The sequence below is a fragment of the Nannospalax galili genome, unplaced genomic scaffold (assembly GCF_000622305.1).
Source record: "Nannospalax galili isolate Female #2095 unplaced genomic scaffold, S.galili_v1.0 scaffold781, whole genome shotgun sequence".
Lineage (NCBI taxonomy): Eukaryota > Metazoa > Chordata > Mammalia > Rodentia > Spalacidae > Nannospalax > Nannospalax galili.
The window spans coordinates 3,932,020-3,957,142 of NW_008346898.1; the positions used below are offsets into that span (position 1 = coordinate 3,932,020).

At 38.7% G+C, this 25,123-nt stretch overlaps 1 protein-coding gene across 5 annotated transcripts in view; it reads right to left on the reverse strand.

Moving 5' to 3' along the window:
• Positions 1-1,560: 1,560 nt before the first annotated feature.
• Abca6 (ATP binding cassette subfamily A member 6) overlaps positions 1,561-25,123 on the reverse strand; it is a 63,688-nt gene continuing 40,125 nt past the window's right edge. For 2 of the 5 annotated variants that reach the window (XM_008843220.3, XM_029568413.1), the window contains exons 21-39: positions 24,883-25,016; positions 23,107-23,244; positions 20,096-20,203; positions 18,537-18,710; positions 18,233-18,346; positions 15,918-16,037; positions 14,337-14,414; positions 12,871-12,962; positions 11,945-12,065; positions 11,203-11,317; positions 9,637-9,728; positions 9,046-9,221; positions 8,253-8,328; positions 8,084-8,178; positions 6,370-6,489; positions 6,042-6,182; positions 4,349-4,428; positions 2,804-2,859; positions 1,561-2,674 (exon numbers count right to left, since the gene is read on the reverse strand). In XM_008843220.3, coding sequence (XP_008841442.1) covers positions 2,576-2,674; positions 2,804-2,859; positions 4,349-4,428; positions 6,042-6,182; positions 6,370-6,489; positions 8,084-8,178; positions 8,253-8,328; positions 9,046-9,221; positions 9,637-9,728; positions 11,203-11,317; positions 11,945-12,065; positions 12,871-12,962; positions 14,337-14,414; positions 15,918-16,037; positions 18,233-18,346; positions 18,537-18,710; positions 20,096-20,203; positions 23,107-23,244; positions 24,883-25,016 — 2,129 coding nt within the window. In that variant the 3' untranslated portion in view covers positions 1,561-2,575. Of the gene's footprint in view, positions 2,675-2,803; positions 2,860-4,348; positions 4,429-6,041; positions 6,183-6,369; positions 6,490-8,083; positions 8,179-8,252; positions 8,329-9,032; positions 9,222-9,636; positions 9,729-11,202; positions 11,318-11,944; positions 12,066-12,870; positions 12,963-14,336; positions 14,415-15,917; positions 16,038-18,232; positions 18,347-18,536; positions 18,711-20,095; positions 20,204-23,106; positions 23,245-23,344; positions 23,719-24,882; positions 25,017-25,123 lie in introns of those variants that run through there. The other 3 variants (XM_029568414.1, XM_029568415.1, XM_029568416.1) reach the window with 3 other exon arrangements.

The window sequence follows — 25,123 nt, forward strand, 5'->3', positions numbered from 1 at the left end:
CAGTATGCCGGAAGAAGCAGCAGGTGGATCTCTGTGAGATCGAAGTCAGCCTGGTCTATATAGTGAACTCCAGGCCAGCTGGGGCTACACAGAGACCCTGTCTCCAAAAGACCTCCCAAAAATTATTATCTGGAGGAGAGAAGCAGGATCATGGTTATGTTCCCTAGAAATCTTTTAATTCATGATGAGAACCAAGATTGATCAGTTTTGTAACAGCACTATCCAAAATACAAGATAATAGCCCCACATGGGGACTGAATTTTAAATTTTAATTAACTCAAAAGCCATAAGATTTAAAATTTAATTTCTTCACCTCTTTTGAGTAAGCAGTTTGGAAGTCAGCATTTCTTTCTTTACAAGAAAAACTCTAAGAAAACTGAAAACTGATGCTGTTTCTTGGAGCCATCAGGGAAAACCTAACCCTAAAGTCCACAGAAATGAAGTCAGGCCAGGGGATCACAGCGAAGATCAGCATTCCTGGAGAAGCCATTAACGTCATGAAGCGGGAAAAAGAAATGAAGTATTAAGTGGTGATTTTGATGATTTGCTGGAGGCCAAGTGTGGACCAGAGCGAGAGTGTCAGCAGTCTAAAGGGCCCAGGAGCACCTGGGTGTGATGGAGGAAGGCCAAAATTGTAGACTTGGAGTTCATCTATTTCTGGTGATCTCTTACTGACGTACTGGTGAGAGGGAGGCGTACTTCTGACCTCTCTTCACCCTCCTGTCTTTGGGGGTTCTCCCACTAAATGGGTCAAACCCAACTGGAAGCCATTTACCAAAGAAGTGAGTCAGTATGGTGGTCAGCCTCATCTACAAGAAAAACATTAGGGAAATAGAATATAAAACCAGTATGATGCCTGTCTACACTGGAACTGGAAACAGGATGAGCCTTGTGCTGGCTTTAGTCCTTCTTCGGCTTTGTTTGAATCTTTCTTTACACCCAGTCATCATCCTGTAGACAAAATTATGATGAGAATGCAACTTCTTAGCTTCAAAACAGCTACATTGTGATAGCATTTAGCATGAAGGTGTGCTTGCGCACATGTATGTGTGTATGTGCATATGCGTGTGTGCATGCATGTGTGTGCATGCATGTGTGTGCTTCAAATGCACCTTACACACATGGTCCAAAGGAAGTTTAACACAATGTTTTTAATGAACCTCACTTTGACTGGGGCCATGTCCATGCTAGGTGGGAAATTTTCCATTTGTAGCCAATGGCATGTTGGGATCAAAGAGTGTGGGATCTTGAATATATCGGAGTTCCAGATTGGGATGTTCTAATGTAAAATATACAGATAAACTACTTATACATAAATCCTGTAAGTGAATAATAAAAGAAAGGAACAAAGAATATGAATAATTAACCCAAATTTAAATGCAAAGAAATATGCAGCAATCTTACCATGAATTTAAAAGCAAATTAAAGCAATTTCCATGTTATATCAATAAGTATAAATATTAATTTAGGTTTAATGAACAGTATAAGGTTATAACTGTGTAAAACTGCCCTAAGGAAGGAAGGAAGCAGTTGAATTTTTGAATGAAGGAACTGTAGTGATGCTTTTATTCCATTTTATTTAATTTCCATTTTTCTCTATTGTACAAATATTCATTAGTAAACAGAAAAAAATTTGAATTGTATAACATAACATCAAAAATTGGGAGGAACATTACTTTGTTTTAAAAACAGTTTTCCAGTGATTTTTCAGGATTAAATAGCTATTTTAAGGAAAAAAATAAAAATATGTAAAGCTGATACAGAAAAAAGAGACAAAAATAGAGGGAGAAATGGCCTTAAGTTAGTAGCGAATGCATAGAAATCTACCAATGAAAAGAGGAAAGAAATACTGGCTATCAGCATTTCCATTTTTAAAGTGACGGAATAGCACTGTGACTCCCTTTATTTTATTTTCAAAAGGTAGATCTGAGCTACTTTCCCTCTCTGTGCTCAGTCACTTGTGAGTCTGAGGGCCCTTGCAACTCCTGTTGTTGTCAAAATAATTTCTTGAAAGGATTTAGGAAAAGAATCTGGCATCATACTTAATATAAAAGAAAATCTGTAAATTTCATGTTTATAAACCGCTATGAAGCAGCCGATGGCTACTGAACACACCTCTTACCTAGTTCAGCAAGAGAATGTTCTGATAATTGCTAAAAGTTAATATTTTGCCAGATGTGGTGGCATGCACCTTTAACCCCAGCACTCAGTAGGCATAAGCAAGTAGGTCTCTATGAAACTGAAGACGGCCTGGTCGAGCACGTTTCAGGACATCAGGGTTACGGGGAGGCCCTATCTTTAAAAAAAAAATTTAAATTAAAAAAAAAAAATTCCAAGTTTCTAGTTTTGTTTCCACAACACCCAGTGTCCAGTTCTGGGCAATTTTACTAGTGTATTATATTGCCTTATCACCTCTAAATCTGAGTACAATAATTTTAAAGTTTTATTTAATTGTTGACTAAATACATAAAGTACATATTATATTGATATTAAACTATCCTTAAAATTATTCATTCTGTTTATTATATAAAGCATAAGTTTGTGGCACATCAACGGAGCTATTAGGTCTGAGGCTTTAAGGTTCATCTGAATGAGGGAGGAGTTTCCATCTCATGGTGGTATCAACTTCTTCATCATTGTCCAGCTCTTGCTCCTTGGAAAGTTCTAAGAACACCTGAGTCAGAAACAAAGACAGAAGAGCAATTATCAAGCTGTCAGTTGCCTTCCAGGTGAACAGGGAAAACACATGTTGCCTTCACATGAAATTTTTAAGGGTGAGACAAAGTTCAACAAGCAGACGCACCTTTTCCAGTGTGCACTGAGAAAGGCTGTACTCTTCCAGGCTGAAGATACGCTTCACTGAAAGAAAAATAAAAATAAAAGACCAGGATAGAAGCTTACAGCTTATTGCCAAGAAATTTTTCAATGCTGTATACACTAAAATACAGATTATTAATGTGGAAAAAGATAAATTGAATGCATAAATGCACAGCAGAACAGAATAATAATGAATGTTGTAGAGTTCATACAGAAAGAGCCATATGGAATTTCTATATATTAAGCCTCAAGTGTTGAAAATATTTGTGTAAATTTCTCAAAGAAAGGTCGGCAGTAACAGAGAGATAATATGAATACATATTAAATTCATCTTAATATTAGGATTTTCTCATATTATTTTGATAAGCTGTCTTCCGTTGTTTCATATGTGTGTGTGTTGAGAAGCCATGTGTGTTTCTTGAGGAACTAAAGACTCCCTGCATTCTTTATTATAGGACTGTTAGAGAAACCTATAGCAGCATGATGATGTAGAAGAATCTTGAAAAAATAAGAAAGCAGCCTGGGCATTTAGGAAAAAGATTTCAGAAAAAGGATTGGCAAGTGTCGAGTCCTGAGGCTGGATCGTGTATGACCCGCAGCATTAGGGAAAGCCAGGAAGTCAGCTATTTAGAGTAGAAATAGCATGGCAGAGATTGATATTATCTCAATGAGTCAAGCACTTGTCCTTGGCACTTAACCAATTAAGTCCCTTAACTCCTAATAATCTTGTAGAGAGGACACTGATACTGCCCCACCCTGAAGAGATAAGCCATCTAAATACTCAGGACTGCGTCATTTTGCCCAGTGTCTCGCAGCTGGGCGAGCAGCAGCTCTGTGATAGGAACCCAGGAGGACCGGCTTTAGAGTTTGAGTTTTTCACTACTGTGCAGCCCTGAAAAACTATACAATGATAGTCTGCTGTTGGGGATGATCTAGCAGAACATACACAAGAAATGATGGTAGAAGACTGAGATGGACCATCTGAAGTAGTGACAGGATCTATGTACAATCAGGGAATGGCCTTGGCTATTGCTCAGTGACAGCTAGGTCAGATACGTCAGCACAGAGACGAGGAGGTTGACAGGTAAATGGTGTCTCTGCTGCTTTTATTTTATTGTGTGATATAAATCAAGCACAGGTGAGGGAAGAAAGCAGGAAGGAGGTGGGACACGAGGAAAGAGGAGGAGTGCAGTAATGCTCAGGATGCCTGCTGTGGATGCTCAGGATGCCTGTTGTGGATGCTCAGGATGCTTGCTGTGAATGGATGTAGACCAAACAGGCCACACAAGGGGTATTTTTGAGATTAATACAGATTTTCAGGAAGGACAGCTGCACATCGCTGTGTGTGTTCTCTGCAGCGTCTGTCCACACACTGGAGGTGAGGGTGGGATTTACTCCCATTAGAATTCTTAAAATCAACACCCTGCTGGGCCCACTTTCAAAATTCGTTACACAGTAATCTTTCAGTTAAATTATTCGCCAAGTATGGATTGGTCCTTTAAAAGTTCTACTTAAATGTGTTCATTCTTACCTGCTTCTAGTTTGTGAAAGGCCTGAGAGAGAGGATAGACATCTGCTATGGGTAGCTTGTAGGTCAACAAGGAGAAGTATCTGCGAATAGAGAAATGCTATATTCAGCTCTGTACTTCAAAGGGAGAAGGTGAACAGCCCAACAAGTCTTTGTATTGTCAACAATATATAGTTTTTATATATGTCAAAAATATATGTTAAATATATGTTAAAATTAAAATGGCTACAAAGCAATATTCAGCTCAATTAATTACCTGTGGAAAGCTCTAGAAATGATTCAAGGTGAGCGGATGCTGTAGACATTTCTAGTAATGACACCTTTATTCATTCAAACCATTTACTTGCTAAAAATAGATACTCTAAACTATGCCTTAGATTCCTTCAAGTTAGGTTGGAAAATAGCCTCAAGTGAAAGTTAGTAACCTAACTTGAGAAGAGACACATGAAGTTGGGAAGTGGGGACAAGAGTTGAGGGAAGAGGGGCTGGAGAGATGGATCGGTGATTGAGAACACTGGCTGCTCTTACAGAGGGCCTGCGTTTGATCCCCAGCACCCACATAGTGGCTAGCAACCATCTGTAACCATAGTTCCAGGGGAATTTGATTCTCAAAGGCACTGTATGACATGGGTGTGCTTATATGCATGCAGGCAATATACTCATACGCATGCAATAAAAATAACAAATCTTTTATTTTTTTTTTTTTAAAGAAAAGAGTTGAGGAAAGACTTAAGAGGCCTAGAGCCTGGAAGGAACATAACTGATCCAGGACAGGCTGCTTCCCATGGTACTTCTGACATGCAGCAGCAAGCCCGTTTCTTAGCTCACTCTCAAATAACTGTGTAGTGCTCCTAGGTGGCTGTGAGATGACCAGATCTCCAGGGCTGGCTATCTTCAGATCAGCCCATTCTTTTCTTATCATTCATGATCTTCCCACATTAATCAAAACTATTTCTTTATGCAGTTGGAGAGATGGCTCAATGGTTTAGAGCACTGGCTGTTCTTGCAGAGGATCCAGGTTTGTTCCCAGCACCCACACAAGGGCTAATAACCGTCTGTAATTCCAGTTCCATGGGACCTGACCCGATGCCCTCTTCTGGTCTCTGTGGGCATTGCATGACACAGGTGTACTTAATACATGCATACAGGTAAAACACTCATACACATAAAATAAGTAAAATAAAAACAGAAACAATACCATTCCTTTAACTTGTGATACCAAAGGTCTGAGAGAAAGACCAAGTTGCATGCCCTGAACCACGGTTTAAATAATCATTATATTTACACGGTGCTAAAATGAAGGCAGAAGATTTTATGTCTCATTTCTCTGAGTGCTCATACTGCTCTAAGAAATTTTAAATCCAGCTCTTGTTTCACTTCTTTATCCTTCTCCCAATAACACACACACATACATGTATGAAATACACATGTGCATGCACACACAAGAACATACATGCACACACTCCTTTCTAGTGTCCATTTTGAAGCATGAAATCCTATTAAAGCAAGACTTTTATCTTGATTTCCACTTTCTGTGTGTGTGTGGGAGGCTTCCAAGCCTCCTATAATCTGGAAGACTCAGCACACCAGTTTTTGAAGGCCTAACTATTACTGTGAAGTTAAATCATCACAGTGTTAGAGAACTAGAGGAAACCATAGTGTGTGAAGCAAACCTCCATAATTAAAGGCTCTTTACCTTTCCTGCCGTGCAGCCTGTGGGAATAGCTTCAGAATCTCTGAGTGGACTAGTGGCACTTGAGAAGGCTCCTTCACGTTGACTTCCAGAATGTAACCCTTGCCAAACTTCCTTTTCAGGTGCTGAATGGAACCAATGCACCTACAGACAAGAAGAACATCTTGAAAAAATATCAGCCTTAATTTTGTATGCTATCATTATATCTCAGGGTCTGTGGGAAGGGAAGGGAGGGAACCAAAAGGCAGGGCTCCGGCTGCCCACACTGGCTTCCTCTTTCCACAGGTTATCCACTCTGAGCACCGAGTGAAGGCTCTGAAGTGATACCCACCTCAGCCTTCCGGACACCACGATGGCCAGGCGGTCACACAGAGCCTCAGCCTCAGCCAGGTCATGGGTGGTCAGGAGGACACCCTTCTCACTGTGTTTAACAGCTGCACGGACTGCCTTCCTGGGGTGAACAAAAATTAATAGCATCTGAAATAAGAATAAAGAACAACAGCAAAGAGAAATAAATAGAGGGGGAAAGTACAGGTAAAATACAGTTTATAAATCATATTCATATATTAATTCAAAAATCACCAAGGAAATATGAATACTGACTGACTAGCCCTTTTGATAATATAAAGAAAAGATTTTAATATTTTAGTTGTGCTAATGGTATTATAGGTGAATGCTAAAGAAGTCTTCTTGGGGCTAAAGGAGAGATGACTCAGCAATTAAGAGCAGTGGTTGCTCTTGAAGAGGACGTGGGTTTGATTCCCAGCACCCACATGGTGGCTATCAACCATTCTTACCTCCAGTTCCAAAAGATCCGTTATCCTCTTCTGACCTTCACAGGCATTGCATGACACAGGTGCACTTACATACATGCAGGCAAAACATTTACACAATAAAATAAAAATAATAAAATATTTTTTAAGAAAGAAAGTCTCCTCATCTTTTGGAGCTACTAACTGGAATATTACCAAACAAAAGGGCATGCTATTTCATATTTCCTTAAAAATAATTAGGAATTGGAAGAGGAAGGAGTTGAGGGGATCAAAAGAAAATTGGCCTCCTAATGTCAGTAGTTGAAATTGATTAATAGGTATAACAGATTCATAAATCTTTATACATTTGAATTAAATAGTGAAAACAAATGTTTATTTTGAGTGGAAGAAAACATTTGTTAAATATGTTTCCTAATAGCATGGATTATCTCTGTTTGGAGATATAGTTTGGCCCATATGTTAAAGGCTGGGGTCCCCAGGTGGCTTCTGGGAGCCGGATTGTGGGGGAGGGGCTGAGGAGGGTGTTCAGGACCTCGGGATGCATTTGCAGGCATTATGGGACCTCAGTTCCCTCATTGTCCTTGTTCCCTAAACTGTGAGGTGACCAGGTTTGCTCTGCTGTGGGTTCCTGTCATGATGTGCTACCTTGTCACAGACTCAAAGCAATGAGGCCAACATACCATGGACTGAAAACTCCAAAACTGTGAGCTGAAACAACCTTTTTCTCTGTTGAAGCTGATTATGTCAAATATCTGCTGTAGTGGCAGCTGAGATGATGTTAGTACATACCAGTTTTTCAGCACTAAGATGAAATTACGAGATAATCAACTTAAATAAGGAGAAAGGGTTGTTTTGCCCTGTACCTTTGGAAGTTTCAGGCCATGGCTGACTAGACCCATTGCCTTGGGTCTGTGGCAAAGCAGAAGGCCACGGCAGTGAAAGCGGGAGAACAAACACACTCACCTCAGGTGGGCAAAGAACAAACAAAACAGTAGAGACCAGAGTCCCAATGTCTTCCTCAAGGTCTTGTCCCCACTGACCTCACTGCCCTAGGCTCTACCTTCTGAAGGTCATAGTGTCTCCCAACAGTGCCAGTGGCCACGGCTCAAACCTTCAGCACATGGTCCTTCAGGACATCTAAGATCCAAGCTGACTCACAAAGTCTCTTCTGAATCAGGAACCAGTGGATTTGAGAATTTATTTTCCCCAAGATCAGTTTACAAATGCAATTTTCCTGCTTGTCACTGTGGCCCTGGGATCTATAATACGTACCACATTTGCTGCCGTCCTGTTGGATCAATGCCAGTAGAGGGTTCATCCAAAAGCAAGACAGGTGAATTTCCCAGCATGCTCAGCGCAAAGCACAGCTGCAATGCAAAGAAATGCCCTGCTTGTTTCCACAGTGGGTAAGCCTCAGAAGAGCATCAGATGCCACACCTACCTTTCTAGGGGCTCCTGTCGCTAGTTTTCGCACTGGGACATTCAGGTGCTCATGTAGTTCGAAAGCATTCACTAACCTGATAGAAAATAAGATGATAATATCAGGCTAACAGAGAACTTTTGGAAAATGGAAGGCCATGGAACTGTAACAGCATTCAAGGGAAGCTTGATGGTATTTTTCTCAAAATTCTAAGTCATGAAAAAATAAGAACCACTTCATTTTTACCTTGTGAAATAATGGTATAAGAAAAACTAGAATTCTGAATGAGACCTGACATTGGATGGTTAACTCCATTTGCACTTTCCATTAGAAAAGTGAAATAGATTAGTCATGATTATAAACTCGGTTATTCTTTACCCACCATTTTATTCACTGATTTTTTAATCCATTTATTTTTATTTTATGTGTATGAGTATTTGCCCGCATGTATGTACGTGCACATGTATGCAGTGCTTGTGGGAGCTAGAAAAGGGTGTTGGATCCCCTGGAACTGGAGTTACAGATGGCTGTGAGCCGCTACGTGGGTGCCCGGGAACCAAATGCAGGTCCTCTGCAAGTGCAGCCAGTGCGCTTAACTGCTGAGCCATCGCTCCAGCTCCTAGTCTATGATTTTTAAGCTCCCTCACTCAGGCGTGCAGAAAAATCAGGTCTTGTTCAATATTTTCATTCTACCAGGAATGCTCTGTAAAGGTGGAAATGTCTGTCTCCTCCCAGTCTTTACTGGCGAATTCATCATGAATGGCACAACCTTGTAGCCTGTTGACAAAAGAAGTACAGGACCTCTGCGCTATACCGTGAAATGGCAGTGGCAGCGTCCTCTTTCCTTAGCCCTTTCACGGCGGCATACACCTCCAGATGTTCTTTCACTGTCAGGATGGGCCACAGCGCATTCTCCTGAGGACAATATCCAAGCTTGACTGTGCTGTTTCCCCGGTGACCCCCAACTGAACCGAATCCTCTCAGGTCCACCTACAAGAATCAACAGCCATAGTGATATGTGCACCCTTTTCTCCAATCACACGCTCAAGAAACTGACAGGTAGCTAGGAAACACCTAAACTGTCAAAGCAAAAAGGACATAACCGAAATTTACTCATGATTATTACAGGAGACATGTAACCTCCTAAAGCACAAGTGTAAATTCATGTGCGAGTGGGCTGAGAAATACTTGTGAGGTGGGGGGCCGTCTAAGAAGTTGTGAAATAGAAAAGAATCCAAGTGAAATTTCAACTCCTGTTACAAATGTTTCAATACCAAGCAAAACCAGTATGACGGAAAGTGAAGACACCCAAAATACCAATAAAACTACACTCCTACGAAGACGTGATCTGTGTTTGCCACGAAATTCCCATGAGAATCGAAGGCATGTCTCTGCTCCTCCGTACCTTTCCCGCTGTTGGCTTTGTGATCCCAGCTATCATCCGAACTGAGGAGCTTTTACCAGCACCGTTAGGTCCTAGCAACCCCAAAATTTCACCTGAGAGAAGGAATCAGATGATCAATATTAGAAGTAAAATACTGATTTACCTATTTTTTTTCAATGAAATCTTCAGAGATCTGTGCATCCCTCAAAGTCATTATAGTTTTATAACATATATAATCCATGTTAGTAAAACATTCCCTTTTAATTCTCATCACCAAAATGTTAGCAAAAGCTTATTAATTTAACATTGATACATCTGGAATTTTCCCTAAGATTTCTTATTTCAGCTCAAAAGCTGCTCAAGTTATTTCCATATTAGATGGTCAGTGTACTTTGTGTGTGTGTAAATGGGTCCTAAACATGAGAAGGCAGGCACATTTTTCTTAATCTAAAATTTAATCACTTGTGCTCAAACTATCATGACCTTTTATCTGAACTGAGATGAACCGACCCCTTCCCAAATTCAGGAATAAATACTGGTATGAAATCTATTCAAAACATAAACTAAAAGATGACACAAGTCTGCTAAAATCTCTCTGGTGACATCTACTGCCACCGTATAAAATATAAAGTTCTCCATGTTTTAAAGAGATGTATACCTATTCTAACCCTGCACAACTCTGACATCACCCTATCCACATACAGATGCATCTGCTGACCTCTTTTATTAACTCAACACTCCAGTTGTGCTGTCCTGCCCGAGTCCCCGCCCTTGCTCTATCCTCTAGCTGGATGTGCTCATCTTGCAGTTCTCACACAGCTAGCATTTTCTTGTTACCTAGCTCTTAAACGTCTTTGCTCAAGTGAAGCCTTCTCTCATGCTGATCAAACACAGCTCCGAGTCACTCACATCATTTCAAAGTTCTACATCAAACTTTTATAATACTTGATATTTTTCATGATAAGTTATTTTTATGGAGTACTTCTGAGGATGAATAAACAAAATCTATGAGGGGCAGGGAGTTTTCGTATATTTGCCCTAAAACAGTCCTGGCAAACTAAAACAAAACAAAACTGAATGAAAGAATGAAGGCCGCAGCAAGTGAAATGATGCCTATGGCATAGTTGTTTGTTCCTACAAGTAGCGATTAATTTAAACCAGCCTGTAATCCGGCCTACTCAAGAGGCTGAAGGAGGAGGATCACAAGGTCAAGTGTTCCTGAGCTACCGAGTGAGTTCAAAGCCAATCTTGGCAAATTAGTGAGACCCTGCCTCAAAACAAAAAGAAAGCATTAAGGGTGCATCTTAGTAGGGTACTTGCTTAGCATGCAGGAGGCCCTGGGTTCATTCCCCAATACCGCAAAAATTCATTAATGAAAATAGAAAATTAGGGGTCTTTTTGAGACAGGGTCTCCCTGTGGCCACAGCCGGCCTGGATTACTAGGTAGATCAGGCTGGCTTTGATCCCTTCACAGGGATCTGCTTGCCTCTGCCCCTCCCACCCAAGTTCTGGGATTAAAAGTGTGCCACATGCTGGGCAAGTGATCAAAGTTTTTCATGATCAATTTAAGAAGTGATGTTTTCAAACCTTTTTTAACACAAAAAGAGATATTTCGTACTGCTATCTTCTTCCTCTTTGAAAAGCAACTTTTCTTCTGACCTGTGTACTCTTTGTGTAGACAGCTGGCAATTATGGCTGGTTCCTAGAAGAGAAAGCAATATGGTTTTTCTCTTAAATTCCAGGGACTTTGTGTTCTTATGTTCGCCCTACCAAATCACCTTTATCATAACAAAACCATATTTTGAGTTGAGAGTAATGATTGTTACCAATATAGCGTACTTTCATTAGCACACGGAGCATCTCATTTCCAAATACACTAAGAACTTATGGTGTCGTGGAATCCAACTCTTGTCTTGGTGGAAGAGATGTGGCTAAGCGGATGGAAATAGTGCATCATCTCAGTCAAGCAAAAGACTAACCCACAGGCTGCAGCCATAGCTCAGTGGAAGAGCACTTGTCTAGTATGCATGAGGCCTGTTTCAATCTCTGCATCTCTATTTAGCATCTTACACAATGCATACATTCTTCAACTCATGAGTTCTTGTTCTATTCTAAGATTATAATTTGAATTATCAAAACTCATTTTTTTCTCAAAAGAATAAAATAATTATATTTTATGCTCTTTCATTGCCAAGACACTCCAAAGTGTCTGCATATTTAGGAATGGACCAAATTTCAGGCTTAAAAATTAAAACCTTCATTTCAAGCCCTCCTCTAGACAATTCTCATACACTTTCAGTAGCATCGACTTTACCACCTGCTTTTCTACCTCAGCTAGGTTTGAAGTGCTCAGGGAAGCTGACGTTCTTATTCTCTCTGCTTGAACATCTTCATCTTCATCTACAGGTTCTTCCAGATTTGGTTGATTGTCTAGACTTTGGGGGGATAGCCTGTGGAAGAATTAATTGTGTTACATGTGGTTTTCTAGTTGTCAAATGTATCAAAACCTGGTGTCCCTGTGATTTTATCATCTTCCTTCTCTAATAGACTGGTGGTGATTATGACTATCAGTGTTACTTTGGCTTTGCAGAGAACTCCCATCCCACTGGCCAGAATGCCTCTGTTGGATTGTTGCTATCCTCCCAGTAAGCATCTTTTTAAAGGATGTTTTATTTATTTTATGTATACGTTGCTTGTGCGTATGTCTGATATAGGTGTATGTATCACATGCATGTAAATTCCCTTGGAGGTCAGAAGAGGGCATCGGATCTTCTGAAACTGGGGTTATAGGCAGTTGTGAGCCTCCCGATGTGGGTGCTGGGAATGGAACTTATTGGCAAGTGCTGCTCCTTCCTCCTGAAAATTTAAGTCTTACTCCCATTGGTCACTGTAATTCCATCTTAATGACATCAGACATTTGTTTCAGCATCTGCTAAGGTTTGCTCTGCAAAGTCCCTCTGCAAACATTCAACTCTGTTACTAAACTTCTTCTTGCCCATCTGTTCTGTTCAAGGATGTGTATCACCTTGTGTGAGAGAATGGCACACTTGGAGTACTTATTACATTTATGAGAAACTTAAGCAGCTCTCTGCTAGTTAGCCACAGAACTATTGCTTGGACTCTTATTTCATTGGTCCTAACATCAATCATCATATTACTTGTAAATAGAAATCCCTGTTAACAGGTTAATAGTACAGCCGCTATAGTCGGAATATTAAAGCACAATGTTATATATGAAGTTAATGTCATCCTAACCTGAAAACGGGATCCTTCCGCATTACATTTTTTCCACATTTAAGTTCCATGCATCTTAGAACAAAAATGAAGAACAAAGCTTGAAAGTAAGGCTAGGAGTAAAGAAAAACTTTGATTTAGATGTAAGTTCACAAATATAGTTGGACTTTTAAGTAAAAGTGCTGGTGCTTTATCTTCAGATACAATAGTGGTAAATTCTTATAAATTATGAGAGAAACCACAATCCAACTTAGTTTAACCTATCTCCTTTCTGCTGTTTCTAACCCGCATCTTATCCATCAGTAAACTTTTTTTTTTTTTTGTCTTTTTGAGACAGGGTCTCCCTGTAGCCCCCACTGTCCTGGAACTCACTATTTAGACCAGGCTGGCCTTGAACTCACAGAGATCTGCCTGCCTCTGCCTCCTGAATGTTGGGATCAAAGGCATGTGCACAATAATTTTTTATTTATCATTTTTATGTGTATGAGTGTATTGCCTCCATGTGTGTAAGTGTGGCCACATTGTGCAATGCCCACAGAGGTCAGAAGAGGGCATTGGGTCCCCTGGAACTGGAGTTACAGATGGTTGTTAGCCACCACGTGGGTGCTGGGAATCAAACCCAGGTCTTCTGTAAGAGCAGCTGGTGCTCTGAACCGCTGAGCCATCTCTCCAACCCCAGTAAAATGTTTTGTATCTGTTTTGTCTTTCAAATCATCCATAATGCAAGTAGCTCCCACCCCTGCTGTGCTACCCCATCCAGACCCAGTCATTGTTTCTCAGCTGGATCGCTGCGTACATTTCCACTGGTCTCCCTCTACTGCTCCTTCCCTACACAGAGCCCATCCCAGTAACTATAGTTAGAAACATCCGTTGGCTCCTTCATCACCCAAAGGTGCATTAGAATCCTGAGTAACCTAGAACAGTAGGTACAGTTCCTTTTCCATCTCACTTGACATCACTACTTCTGTGACCATCTGTCCTCCTCATCTCCCTCTCTGCCAAAATCACACCATCCTCCTGGATGACCCTGAAATAAGCCACTGCCACTCTTGCCACTGGAACATCCTTCAAGCCCTTCCTGACTATCCATGTAACACTGTATTTGTTTTGTTTCTCTTTCTGCTTCCACCAGAATATAAGCTGTATTAAGGCAGGGACTTCAGTATTCGGGATTTTTCGACCTGGAAAAGTATTGACGGGAAGAATTTAAGGACAGAAGCTTTCGTCATCTGAAATCTAATAGAATCATTTTCCCATTCTTATTCCATTTTGTTTTTTATTCATAATTCAAAAAAAATTTAACCTATATTTCACCTGATGTTTTCAAACTCAAATTTAGAGAGGAACAGTCTAAGATTAATGTCTGAAAGTAACTAACTCATCTAAAACTATATTTAAAACACTTTGAGATGTGACTTACTTCAGAGAAGGTTAGTTAGTTATATTAAAGGATATTTATCCAAAAGTTATAGTAAGAAAAGTCTTACTATGAGGCATATCAGGAGATCAGCGCCACTTATGTCATACTTCAGCTCTGTAAATTCTTCGTAAGGCTGGCGGGCTCTCTGAAAAGATAAAATGGATATACTTATTTTCTTCATGATTTGCATTTGAATAATACAATATTTCACGTTAACTATTTTCTTCATTAAACCCAATTCTGTGAGCACTGCTGACAAGACCCCAACAAAGGAAGGGAGCCTCCTTCTAAACACTGTTTCTCAATAAACAACTGATCTACATCTGTTCCCTTCCACTTTTTCTTTTCATCTTTTGGCTTAAAACCAAAATATTTGCTGAAAGTCAACCAAGAGTCTAGCAGAGAGAGGTGCTAACATTGTAAACATTTGAGGAGTTAAAATATTTGTCCTGAGTTTCCCACCTGAAGCCTATTTATAGGATCCCTTCTCGTTGCAATGATGAGTGTTTTCTCAGTCATTACACGCTCTTTGTGTTATTCTTTCATGATCAATCAGTTATGCAGAAAACAACTCATTACTCCTAAATTATATGTGATAGATCTAGAAGAGTGTTTTCATCTATTTACATTTTACTAGGAAAATACAAAGCAAAATATATGTTTATGTTCAAAAAGTCCAGCCCCCCTCGGTTAACAGAAGAGTATTTTTGCAGACAGAAGGTCTTCCCATGTCCCTTCAAGCATACAATTAATGAAAGTTGTTCTGCTTTATTTAAAACTACTTCTTCTGTATATTACAAGGTTCCAAAGTATGTATTCTCTGCTGAACTATCAAGCCTGGCCTTATCATACACCTCTGTTCATGTGATTCACACTCAGTTTCTCTGATGCATTGAGAGCTTTCTGCTGTCGAGGCCTTTGCTTTTTACTGCAGCACATGCCTACCTCTTGTCTCAGTCGCCCACTGATTCTTCCTCACCCTTTAGGAATGTGTTTGAACATTGTTTCCTATGAAGACTTCACTTACTTAAGTGCATCAGCTAGGCTCTGTATGCTGTCCCTTGACCCTTTAGGGCTCTTATTTGTAACCTTGAAGCTCACTATGCTTACTTAAGGTTGATCTGTCTTTGCTTCCACTAAGCTCTATGAAGGGAAAACTGTGCTACTTTGCTCATCAAGTGCCCCAAATTGCTAGCTCAGTGACTAGCACAGGACAGGGTTTGACATATACTTCTGAGTAAATAGCATTGTGCATGAATTTATCCTCAGTCATGAATAAATACCCATTGAACGACTGAGGTTTGGTGGGGTTGTTTGTTTTCAACATGGCCTTAGATTTTAATAGCATTTCATGGTGCCTATATCTTGCCAAGTATCTAGGGCACAGCTCTTTCAACAACTTTATTGGGTTTATTTTAGTGCCAAAAAATTTACCCAATTTAAGTGTACAATCTTGGGATATTTTTAAATACCTTATATAAACATCAGCACAATTCAACTTTAGAGCATTCTAATCATCCCAAAGAAATCGCCTGTGTCCACTTTTCATTCCCCATTCCCATTAATCTACTTTCTATCTCTATCGATCTAGGCACATTGGAAAGGCTACCTACTCAATATTTTTGGCACGGTTGATGACATTTCTTACCTTGTCCAAAAAGATCTGGAATGCAGCCACTGAAAACACAGGAACTAATACCATGCTGGCAATAAGTAATGTTAGGCTGAAGTAATCAGAAAACATGATTTCCAACATGATGATCAAGACCTACAGGGCAAGCCCAAGTACATGAATCAGACAGATTCCACTCATTGATACTCGAGAAAACTACTGTGACACTGTGATATAATTGTTTTTACATTCTAAAAAAGAGAAATCTTTATTTTACAAAATGCACTTTGCCTTTGGAATTTTCTAGTCTTATTTCAAACCATAACAGCTCAAATATGATTGACAGTGATGAGAAAATATAGGAACCATAATTAGATGAGGTTTTACTTTAAAAATAGTGCTTCAGCATATGGTATTTTATATTCTGCGGTGATCCTTTATTTGCCACATTTATTCAAAATACAGGGAGAACATCTCAACCATCATATTAGTCCAAAAATGTAATAAAGAACACATCCTGCATTATGATTTTCCTTAGAAGTAACACCAGACACAAAGAGGAGGAGGAGCTACAAATAAAAAGAAATCACGATTCCAAGCTACCAGTAACTTAGGGCTGAAGACCAAGTAGCTGAAAGATTATCTGTGAGGCACTGACCAGGTCATCTCTAACCATCCTCAAGGTTGAAGGTAACACATCTGTCAACAGCCATACTGGCCAATAACCCTGAATTGCTTAATCATAAGTTCCAAAAAAGAATTCATTCAGAGTTAAAACTACTGGCAAACACAATTGAGCACACCCTCTTTGTTCATCTTTGCTATACACGTGGAAGAGAATTCACCAAAATAAAAATCAGGCGAGTGTCAGTAAGATTATCTTTTAGTGCTACCTACTGAGCACAGCCAGTACTTGGGATAACACTGGACAACAGCAGTAATGCTGTAAGCTAATCAAAAATGTTCCCAAGGAACATGCAAGGAAAGACTTCGGTACATAGCATCCTCGTGGCTGGCCCCAAGGTAGTCTTCCAAGTGAGGTTATTCCATAGTGTAGTCCTTTACGTAGCTGTACTTAGGCTGGATTGTACAGGTCAAGGTAGAGATAGTAATTAACATCACTTGTTATGCAACTCAGAAGTTGTGTAACAGCGCTGTACATGAAGAGGAACAGCAGCTTTCTGTCAGATACGTTAGATGTTTGCGAGAGAAGTCAGTGGGTGGTGTCGGGTGTGTTTTCTTATAGATGGTTTTCGGTTGGTCTTCTCTCATGGTTTCAGATGTCCCATTCCAAAAATTGAGAGCTATTATCTAGTTGGATATTCAGTCACGTCTTAGAAATATCAGCTTGAACTCAGCTTATAATGCACAGCCAAAGCACTCTGGGTCTCCAGAGTTTTAGTAAACATTTACAGCTAAGTTTCCCATAATCTTGGACAAGTTCTTTATTTTCATGTAATTTGCTAATAAATTATTCGATACATGAGTAAAAAAAAGATATTTGAAGAAATTATCAATTGAGGTAAGACAGATTTTCTAGATAAAGCACATCTGAAGTATGGTGTGCAGGCCATGTGACCCAGGATAGCTATGAACGAAGTCCAACACATTGGTGGATGAAAAAGCCATATCACAATGTCAAAACAAGGTAACTCTGTTCCAGAGGACTCGGAAACTGGATGATCCCATCAGCTATTGTGGAGCTAGTTCTTATTCTAGTATTGACAGGAAGCCCTATACCTGAAGCCTGTATAAACTCAATAGTACATTTTAAACTTCAGATATTTTATGAAGTTCTCCATAAACTCTGTTCAGAGAGCTATATCTGAATTCTTCAGAAACACAATCACCTTCATGAATTAATTACATGGCCATGTCCTTTCCATGGTAGAATTTTAAAGTACAGATTTGACTGTCCCTTATCTGAAATGTTTGGGAACAATAATCATTTGTATTTAAGATTTTACTGGATTTGTGGAATTTTGCATATACATGAACTGCCTTTGGGATGGAGCTCAAATCTAAATACAAAATTAATTAGGTTTCATATATACTTTAGGTGCATAAATTCAAAAGGTCCATTGGGGATACTGAATAAAATGTGGTCCATTCTTGCATTTTGACAGGGAACCCTCACATGATGTCAGCTGTGGGAAATTCCAATTCTGATATCATGACAGCTCTCAAAAGTTTTATATTCTGGATTTTGGATTTAGTCTACATTTAAAATTTTTCCACTGCTCAAGATAAAAAATAACTGTATTTAACACATAGCATTTAATGCTTCTCTCTCTCTCTCTCTCTCTCTCTCTCTCTCTCTCTCTCTCGTGTGTGTGTGTGTGCATACTTACAATATAGAAGCAAAATGACCAGAGGCCACTATTTTTTCTCCGTTTGCAGAAAACAAATGATATCACATATGTCAAGAAGGTAAGAGACACTGCAAAACCAAGTGAAATGACAACCTAAGGGTAACACAAACATAGTTAAAAATGGAAACAACTGAGGGACCTTTTAAATTACAACCATTTTAAATTATGCTACATGTAATCTTCATGTCTTTTTGGTTTATAATGAAACAATATCAAATGTATTAAAACTAATATTATTTTATTTTTAAATGTTGTATAAAATTTGGTTTGTCATGTTACTTACCATAACTAAAATAATGTGACTTGCAATGTAAATGTCCATCAGTTTTCTTATGTATAAGACCAATTTCATTAAAAGAACAATTACAGTGAAGATGCTAATATCCACGATTGCCTGCCCACACCAGTAGGCAGAAGGGTAGAGGCCAGAAATCCATAGCTGGGAATCAACATTATACTGAAGAGAAAACATAAGATGTACATAGGTTCAATTAAAAGGTAAATTAAAAAAAAAACACATTGGAAGAATTTTTAAGGTAAATATAATCTAACAGTATCATATTATTGAAAATAATTCTACATATACTATTTAAGAGCCTGAACTCTGCAGATCTGGTCCTGTAAAGGCATTTTTATTGGTAGACTGACTTAGAATACCTCTTATGTCATGAATAATAAGTGGAAAAGTGGACTTCAAAGAAATGCTATTGTGTGGGCTGAAGGACAGAAGGATTCTTCCTTCCACTGCGCACATTCTCTGATTTTAATGTTTCGTCCAGATAATATGAGCACAAATATGACATAAAACTGCAATTTACAGAGTGCAAAGGGAATCTAAGTCCTAAATTTTATCATCACTGATGGTTTTCCTTATAGTTAGGAAATAATGCAGTCAAAAGCTGTAACATTCTGTTTTGAAGACTTAAAGTAATATAAAACTCTGAAAAGTCACTGTGCTTTTCATGTAAGTTCGAAGTAAAAACATTTTGCATTTTATTTTTAATTTTGAGAATTTCATACATGAGCACTTTATTCATGTCGTTTCCATCCCTCTTCCCTATCCAAATCCTCTCACATTCCCCGATCCCTGTAAATTTCCTGGCCTCTTCTTTAATTAATATTGTTACATATATATGTGTATATATAAACAGTATAGCCGGGCGTGGTGGTGCACGCCTTTGATCCCAGCACTTGGGAGGCACAGGCAGACGGATCTTTGTGAGTTTGAGGCCAGTCTGGTCTACATAGTGAGTTCCAGGACAGCTGGGGCTACAGGGAGACCCTGTCTCAAAAATACCAAAAAAAAAAAAAAAAAAACCCAGTATATGTTATGTTATATTACATTACATATATATACATATATAAACAATCTGCTAAGTCCCTGTAGTGGTACTAGTATGTACATGTGTTTAGAACTGACCACTTGGGATTGGGTAAGCTATCAGGGAACTCTTCTCAGCAGCCATTGGTTGCCTGCAGCTCTTCATCTAGAGATGTGACCTTGCTAAACTGCCCCCACCTATGCTGGCATGCCAGCTGGTGTGATTTTGTAGGTCTTATTTAGGCAACTGTATTGTTGAGATTTCATGAGTGCAGTTTCCCTGTCATATCTGGAGGACACTTTCTAACATTGGGGCCTACAAGGAGACCCTGTCTCAAAAAGCCAAAAAAAAAAAAAAAAAAAGTTTTCTGAGTTCCTAGAAATAATGCCAAACTACACTGTCTAAGTTAAAGACATGTTCCAGTCCTTCCCCACACCCCAGAGGGAACTTCTTTGGAGTTATAGCATTAATAATATAATTACTGAAATTCATGAAGTCCCATCCACCCAGCCTTTCTTACTTTGTAATCACTGGCACTGCTCATGGCTATGTAAGGACTGATGCACCATGCAATAAACGACAAGAACAGGGAACCGTCCGGGAGCCCTAGCCAGATGAGAAACCTGACCTGAAAATACAAAGGGAATCCTAGAGAGCATTTGCAATGAAATACATAGCAATAATCACAAAGAAAATACTTTTTGAAATATTAAAAAATCAAAATATAGGTCTAGATCACACAGATTATCTATCAAGGGAAATTATACTTATCCTATGTCATGAGGTGCCAAATTCAAAAAACAAAATGAAGTGAAAACAATTCAGGATCCACTTTGAGGCATATATCAAAAAGAACAAGCATCTGGGCTTTGAAGAGGCATGTGCACACCCATGTTGACAGCGTCATTACCCACAATAGCCAAGAAGTAGGAAGATCTCAAATGCCCATCCAAAGATGAATGAAGAAACAAAGCAGAGTAGGTACATATACAGATAATGAAATGCTGTTCAGCTTTAAAACAAAGAAAATTCTGTCAAATGCTGCAAGATGGGCCTGGAATACACAGTGCTATGTGAAATGAATTAGAAAAAGATAAATGTGATATAATTCCACTTGTATGAGGCACTTAAAAGGGTCACATCCCTAGAAACAGAAAATAGAATGGTAGTCCATGGGAACAGACAGGAGGGAGAAATAACTGCGTTGTTTGTCACGCGTCCCTTTTCATCTCTAATTTTACTAATTTGGGTCTCCTTTCTCTTTCTTTTGGTGAATTTGGCTTAGATTTTTGTCAATAGTGATTGCCTTTTGAAAAAACCAGTTCTTCATTTCATTGATTCTTTCTCAATATTTTCTTCTTTTCTATTTCGTTGACTTCTGCCCTAACATTATTTTTAGTAGAATTCTTGTCGCTGACGAAATAAACCCAAAAATTAACAAGCGACATCTCATGAAATTAAAAAGGCTACTGGATAGCAAAGGGAAGATGCAGCCCAGCGAAAACTCTGGCAGAGAATTAAAATCTGGAATACATAAAGAACAACAACAACAAAAACCATGCCTAAACCAGAATAAGCAAGTAACCAAGTAGTAGGATATAGAGTCTTTGGGGTATACGCGTGCAAAGAGTAGTGTATGTGATGGATCTACTTCTAGGTTTATTTGAAACCTCACACTGAATCTCATAGTGGTTGCAACTGCTTGCACTCAACCACCAGTGACTGTTAGGAAGTGTTCCCCTTTCCCTACATCCACACCAGCATTTATTGTCATTTTTTTCTTCTTTTTATCTTAATCGTTCTGACTTGGGTTCAGATGAAATCTCAAAGTAATTTTGATTTGCATTTCCCTGATGGCTAAGGATGTTAGACATTTTCAAAATATCTCTCAGCCATTTTGAGAACTCTCTGTTTAGTTTTATGTCTCTTATTTTCTTGATATTTAGGGTTTTTTCTTTGTTTGTTTGCCTTCTTGAGACAGGGTCTCTCTGCAGCCCCAGCTGGCCTGGAACTCACTATGTAGACCAGGCTGGCCTTGAGCTCACAAAGATCCACCTGCCTCTGCCTCCCAAGTGCTGGGCTTAAACATGTATGTCCACCATGCTCAGTTTCTTTACATATTTGAGATGAACAACTGGTTAAAGACCTTTCCCCCATTCTGTAGGCTGTCTTCTGCTACACAGATGCTATTTAGCTTCATGAGTTCCCATTTGTAAATTGTTGATCTTAATGCTTGTTTTATGGGGTCCTGTTCAGAAAGTCCTTTTCTGTGCCTCTAAGTTAAAGTGCATTCCCTACTTTCTTCTCTAACAGATTTGGGGTATTGAGTCTTAGGTTAAGATCCTTGGTGCATTTGGAGTTAAGTTTTGTGCAGAGTGAGAGATTAGGGTGTAGTTTCATTCTTCTAAATGTTGCTACCAAGTTTGACCAATGCCATTTGTAGAAGATGCTATCTTAGAGCTATAGAACTGCAGGCTTATGTCTGGGTCCTCAATTCTAGTCAATTGATCAATATGTCTGTTTTAATGTCAGGACCATTCTGTTTTCATTACTATAGCTCTATAGTATAACTTAAAATCAGAGTTGATGATGTCTTCAGCAGTTTTTTATTTATTTATTTATTTTTTTTTATTGTTCAGGATTATTTTGGCTCTCCTGGGTCTTTTTTGTTTCCATATGGAATTTGAGATAAATTTTTTTTATTTCTATGAAGAACTCTGCTGGAATTTTGAGAAGGATTATGTTGAATCTTTTGCTTTTGGTAGAATGGCCATTTTTTACAGTACTAATCCTACCAATCCATGAGCATGGGAGGTCTCTCTGTCTTCTGATGTCCTCTTCAATTTCTTCGGTGTCAAAATTTTCATTGTGTAAGTCTTTCATTTGCTTGGTTAGATTTTTCCCAAGATATTTTTTGAGACTATTGTGAATGGGATCATTTCCCTAATTCCTTTCTCAGTATGTTCGTCTCCTGGAACGGCCATTACACTCACAAACACAGAGTAGCTGTGTCTACCTGCACAACACACACACACACACACACACACACACACACACACACAGCAGGAGAGGAACTATTTGGGAAGAAGGAAGTGGACAGAGGTGGGAAAAGGATAAGGACAGCTAATAAAGATGAATATAATCACAACATATTCTACATATGCATGAAATTGTCAAAAATAAATTAGAATTCTTCAAAAAAAGAGAAAAGAAATGGAAAGCCTTGTCACTTCCGGGCTGAAGTGATGTGCCAGTGTGAGGTTTCTCTGCTCTGCTATCTCTCACTAACGCTTTTCCTTTACAAACCTTCCAGAGTCAGAATCCTGACAATGCAGGCTGTATATATCAAATATCTTCTAACTGCAAACAAGCTGAGTAGATGAAGGCCTGAGTTAAAGAGCATACAAACTGTTAGGACACAATTGCCATCTTTAGAATCAAGTCAAACATGAGGTTTTAACAACTAAAGAAGGAAAATATTGATTAATGTCAATTTTTTAATTGCTCAGGATCAGTAAATCTAATACTTACAAAAAATATTATGCTTCTCTCTATTCGAATATCCTGTGTTTGATTAAACATATGAAGTAGCCCATTGCTGATGATATTCATTAGGATGGGATAGCAGTGCAGTCTCTTGGTATTACACACAACTGAAAATCTGTAATCCTTAAAATAACCAAAACAAACACATAATAAGACTAACTCCAAATCCTTGAAACCTAAAGGAACAGTTAGTTTCTTTATCTGTGAAAGAGGACACTAAATGTGTTCTTATGTGGCATGAGATTTATATCCTTAATACAGTGGATAGGACAGTCAGCTTCAACTTAAGACACTAGTATAACTAATTTCATATCACTTCGTCCTCATTTCACTGATGAGGAAATTTCAGTTAATGGAGTTTAAAATTTGCCCTAACAAAGATATAATGTCAGTTTACAGTGAGAAGGCACAGGAACACTGCTCTTCATAGGAGACAGACATGGAATTTCTGAGATATTCATGATTACATTGCTATAGAATTTTTACACTTTCTACAAGGTAACATTTATATTTCATGCTTGTGAAAATGTTCATGCAATCATCACACAGGTTCAATATTGCTTCATATTAATATCATCAATAGTCGATATGGTAATCCTGAAAGATAAACAAAGCAGCTGTCAAAATGGTTTCCCAAACTTGACTGAAAGTGATTACATTTCTCAGAATATATTGAAAGTAGGTAAAACTGAACTCAATGATACATCGTCAAAAGCTTCAATCTTTGTTTTCTTTCACTGGGAATAAGAAATAAAGAGATAATTTTGATTAATTTCGAAAATACATTTATTTATTTTATATGTATGGGTGCCTGCACATAAGTGCACCATGTGTGTGCCTGGTGTCCGCAGAGGCCAGAAAAGGGCTTTGGATCCCCTGGCACTGAAGTTACAGAATGTTGTGAGCCTCCATGTGAGTGCTGGGAACCAAAGGTGGGCCCTCTGCAAAAGCAGTCAGTGCTCTTAGCCACTGAGTAGAAAATACATTTATTTATTTTATATGTATTGGTGCCTGCACATAAGTGCACCATGTGTGTGCCTGGTGTCCCCAGAGGCCAGAAAAGGGCTTTGGATCCCCTGGCACTGAAGTTACAGAATGTTGTGAGCCTCCATGTGAGTGCTGGGAACCAAAGGTGGGCCCTCTGCAAAAGCAGTCAGTGCTCTTAGCCACTGAGTCATTTTTCCAGCACGTCGGTTTTGATTAATTTTGTCCCTCAAGTTTACTGGACTGCAAATAATACTCAAGGGTTCTTATAATTAGGATGTATTTTCAGCATTGTGTTCCACAATGGATCTCTATGGTTTCTACTCAAATTGAAATACAGTAAGCTAGCACATGGAAAAAACCTTTCTATTGGAAATTTCATGTGGATATTACAGTATTTTATTAATTTTCTCAATATATAAAAGCATTATTCAATAAGTTATCTGGTGAACACAATTCCTTGAATTCATAATTACATTATGAATTACATTCAATTAATAATTACATTAATTGATGATTTTAAAATGTAATATTTTATTGCGTTTGAACAGTATACTTGTTCCTTTTGAATGTAAAAATGTCCTAATATAAAATGAAGGTAGAAAATGTTTCACAAACATATCACAGTCTACTCAATATAGATTCAAATGTTGTGCTGAGTTCAGTTGCTGTATACTAGTTGGGCTAACTTTTTATAATTTTTAAAGCAGTTAAAATATAGCTCTTTCTTATTGTGTATGTGTTGTCATAAGAACAAAGCAAAGAGGGAAAGTGTACCTTGTCTTTACCAGAAACTATGATAGCTCCGTTGTATGAGAGGCCTTCAGTACCATTTCTGTTTACAAAGTCGTCTACCTCCAAAGCTATATTTTGATGCTTCAGTGACTGTATAAAATCTTCAATATTTGATTCTAGTATGAATTCAACAACAGAAGGCAATATAAAAATAAGTACAATTTTTTTTTCTAATGAGCCCCTTAAAGTTGATATTTCTAGTATACCATGCAAAGCATGCTTC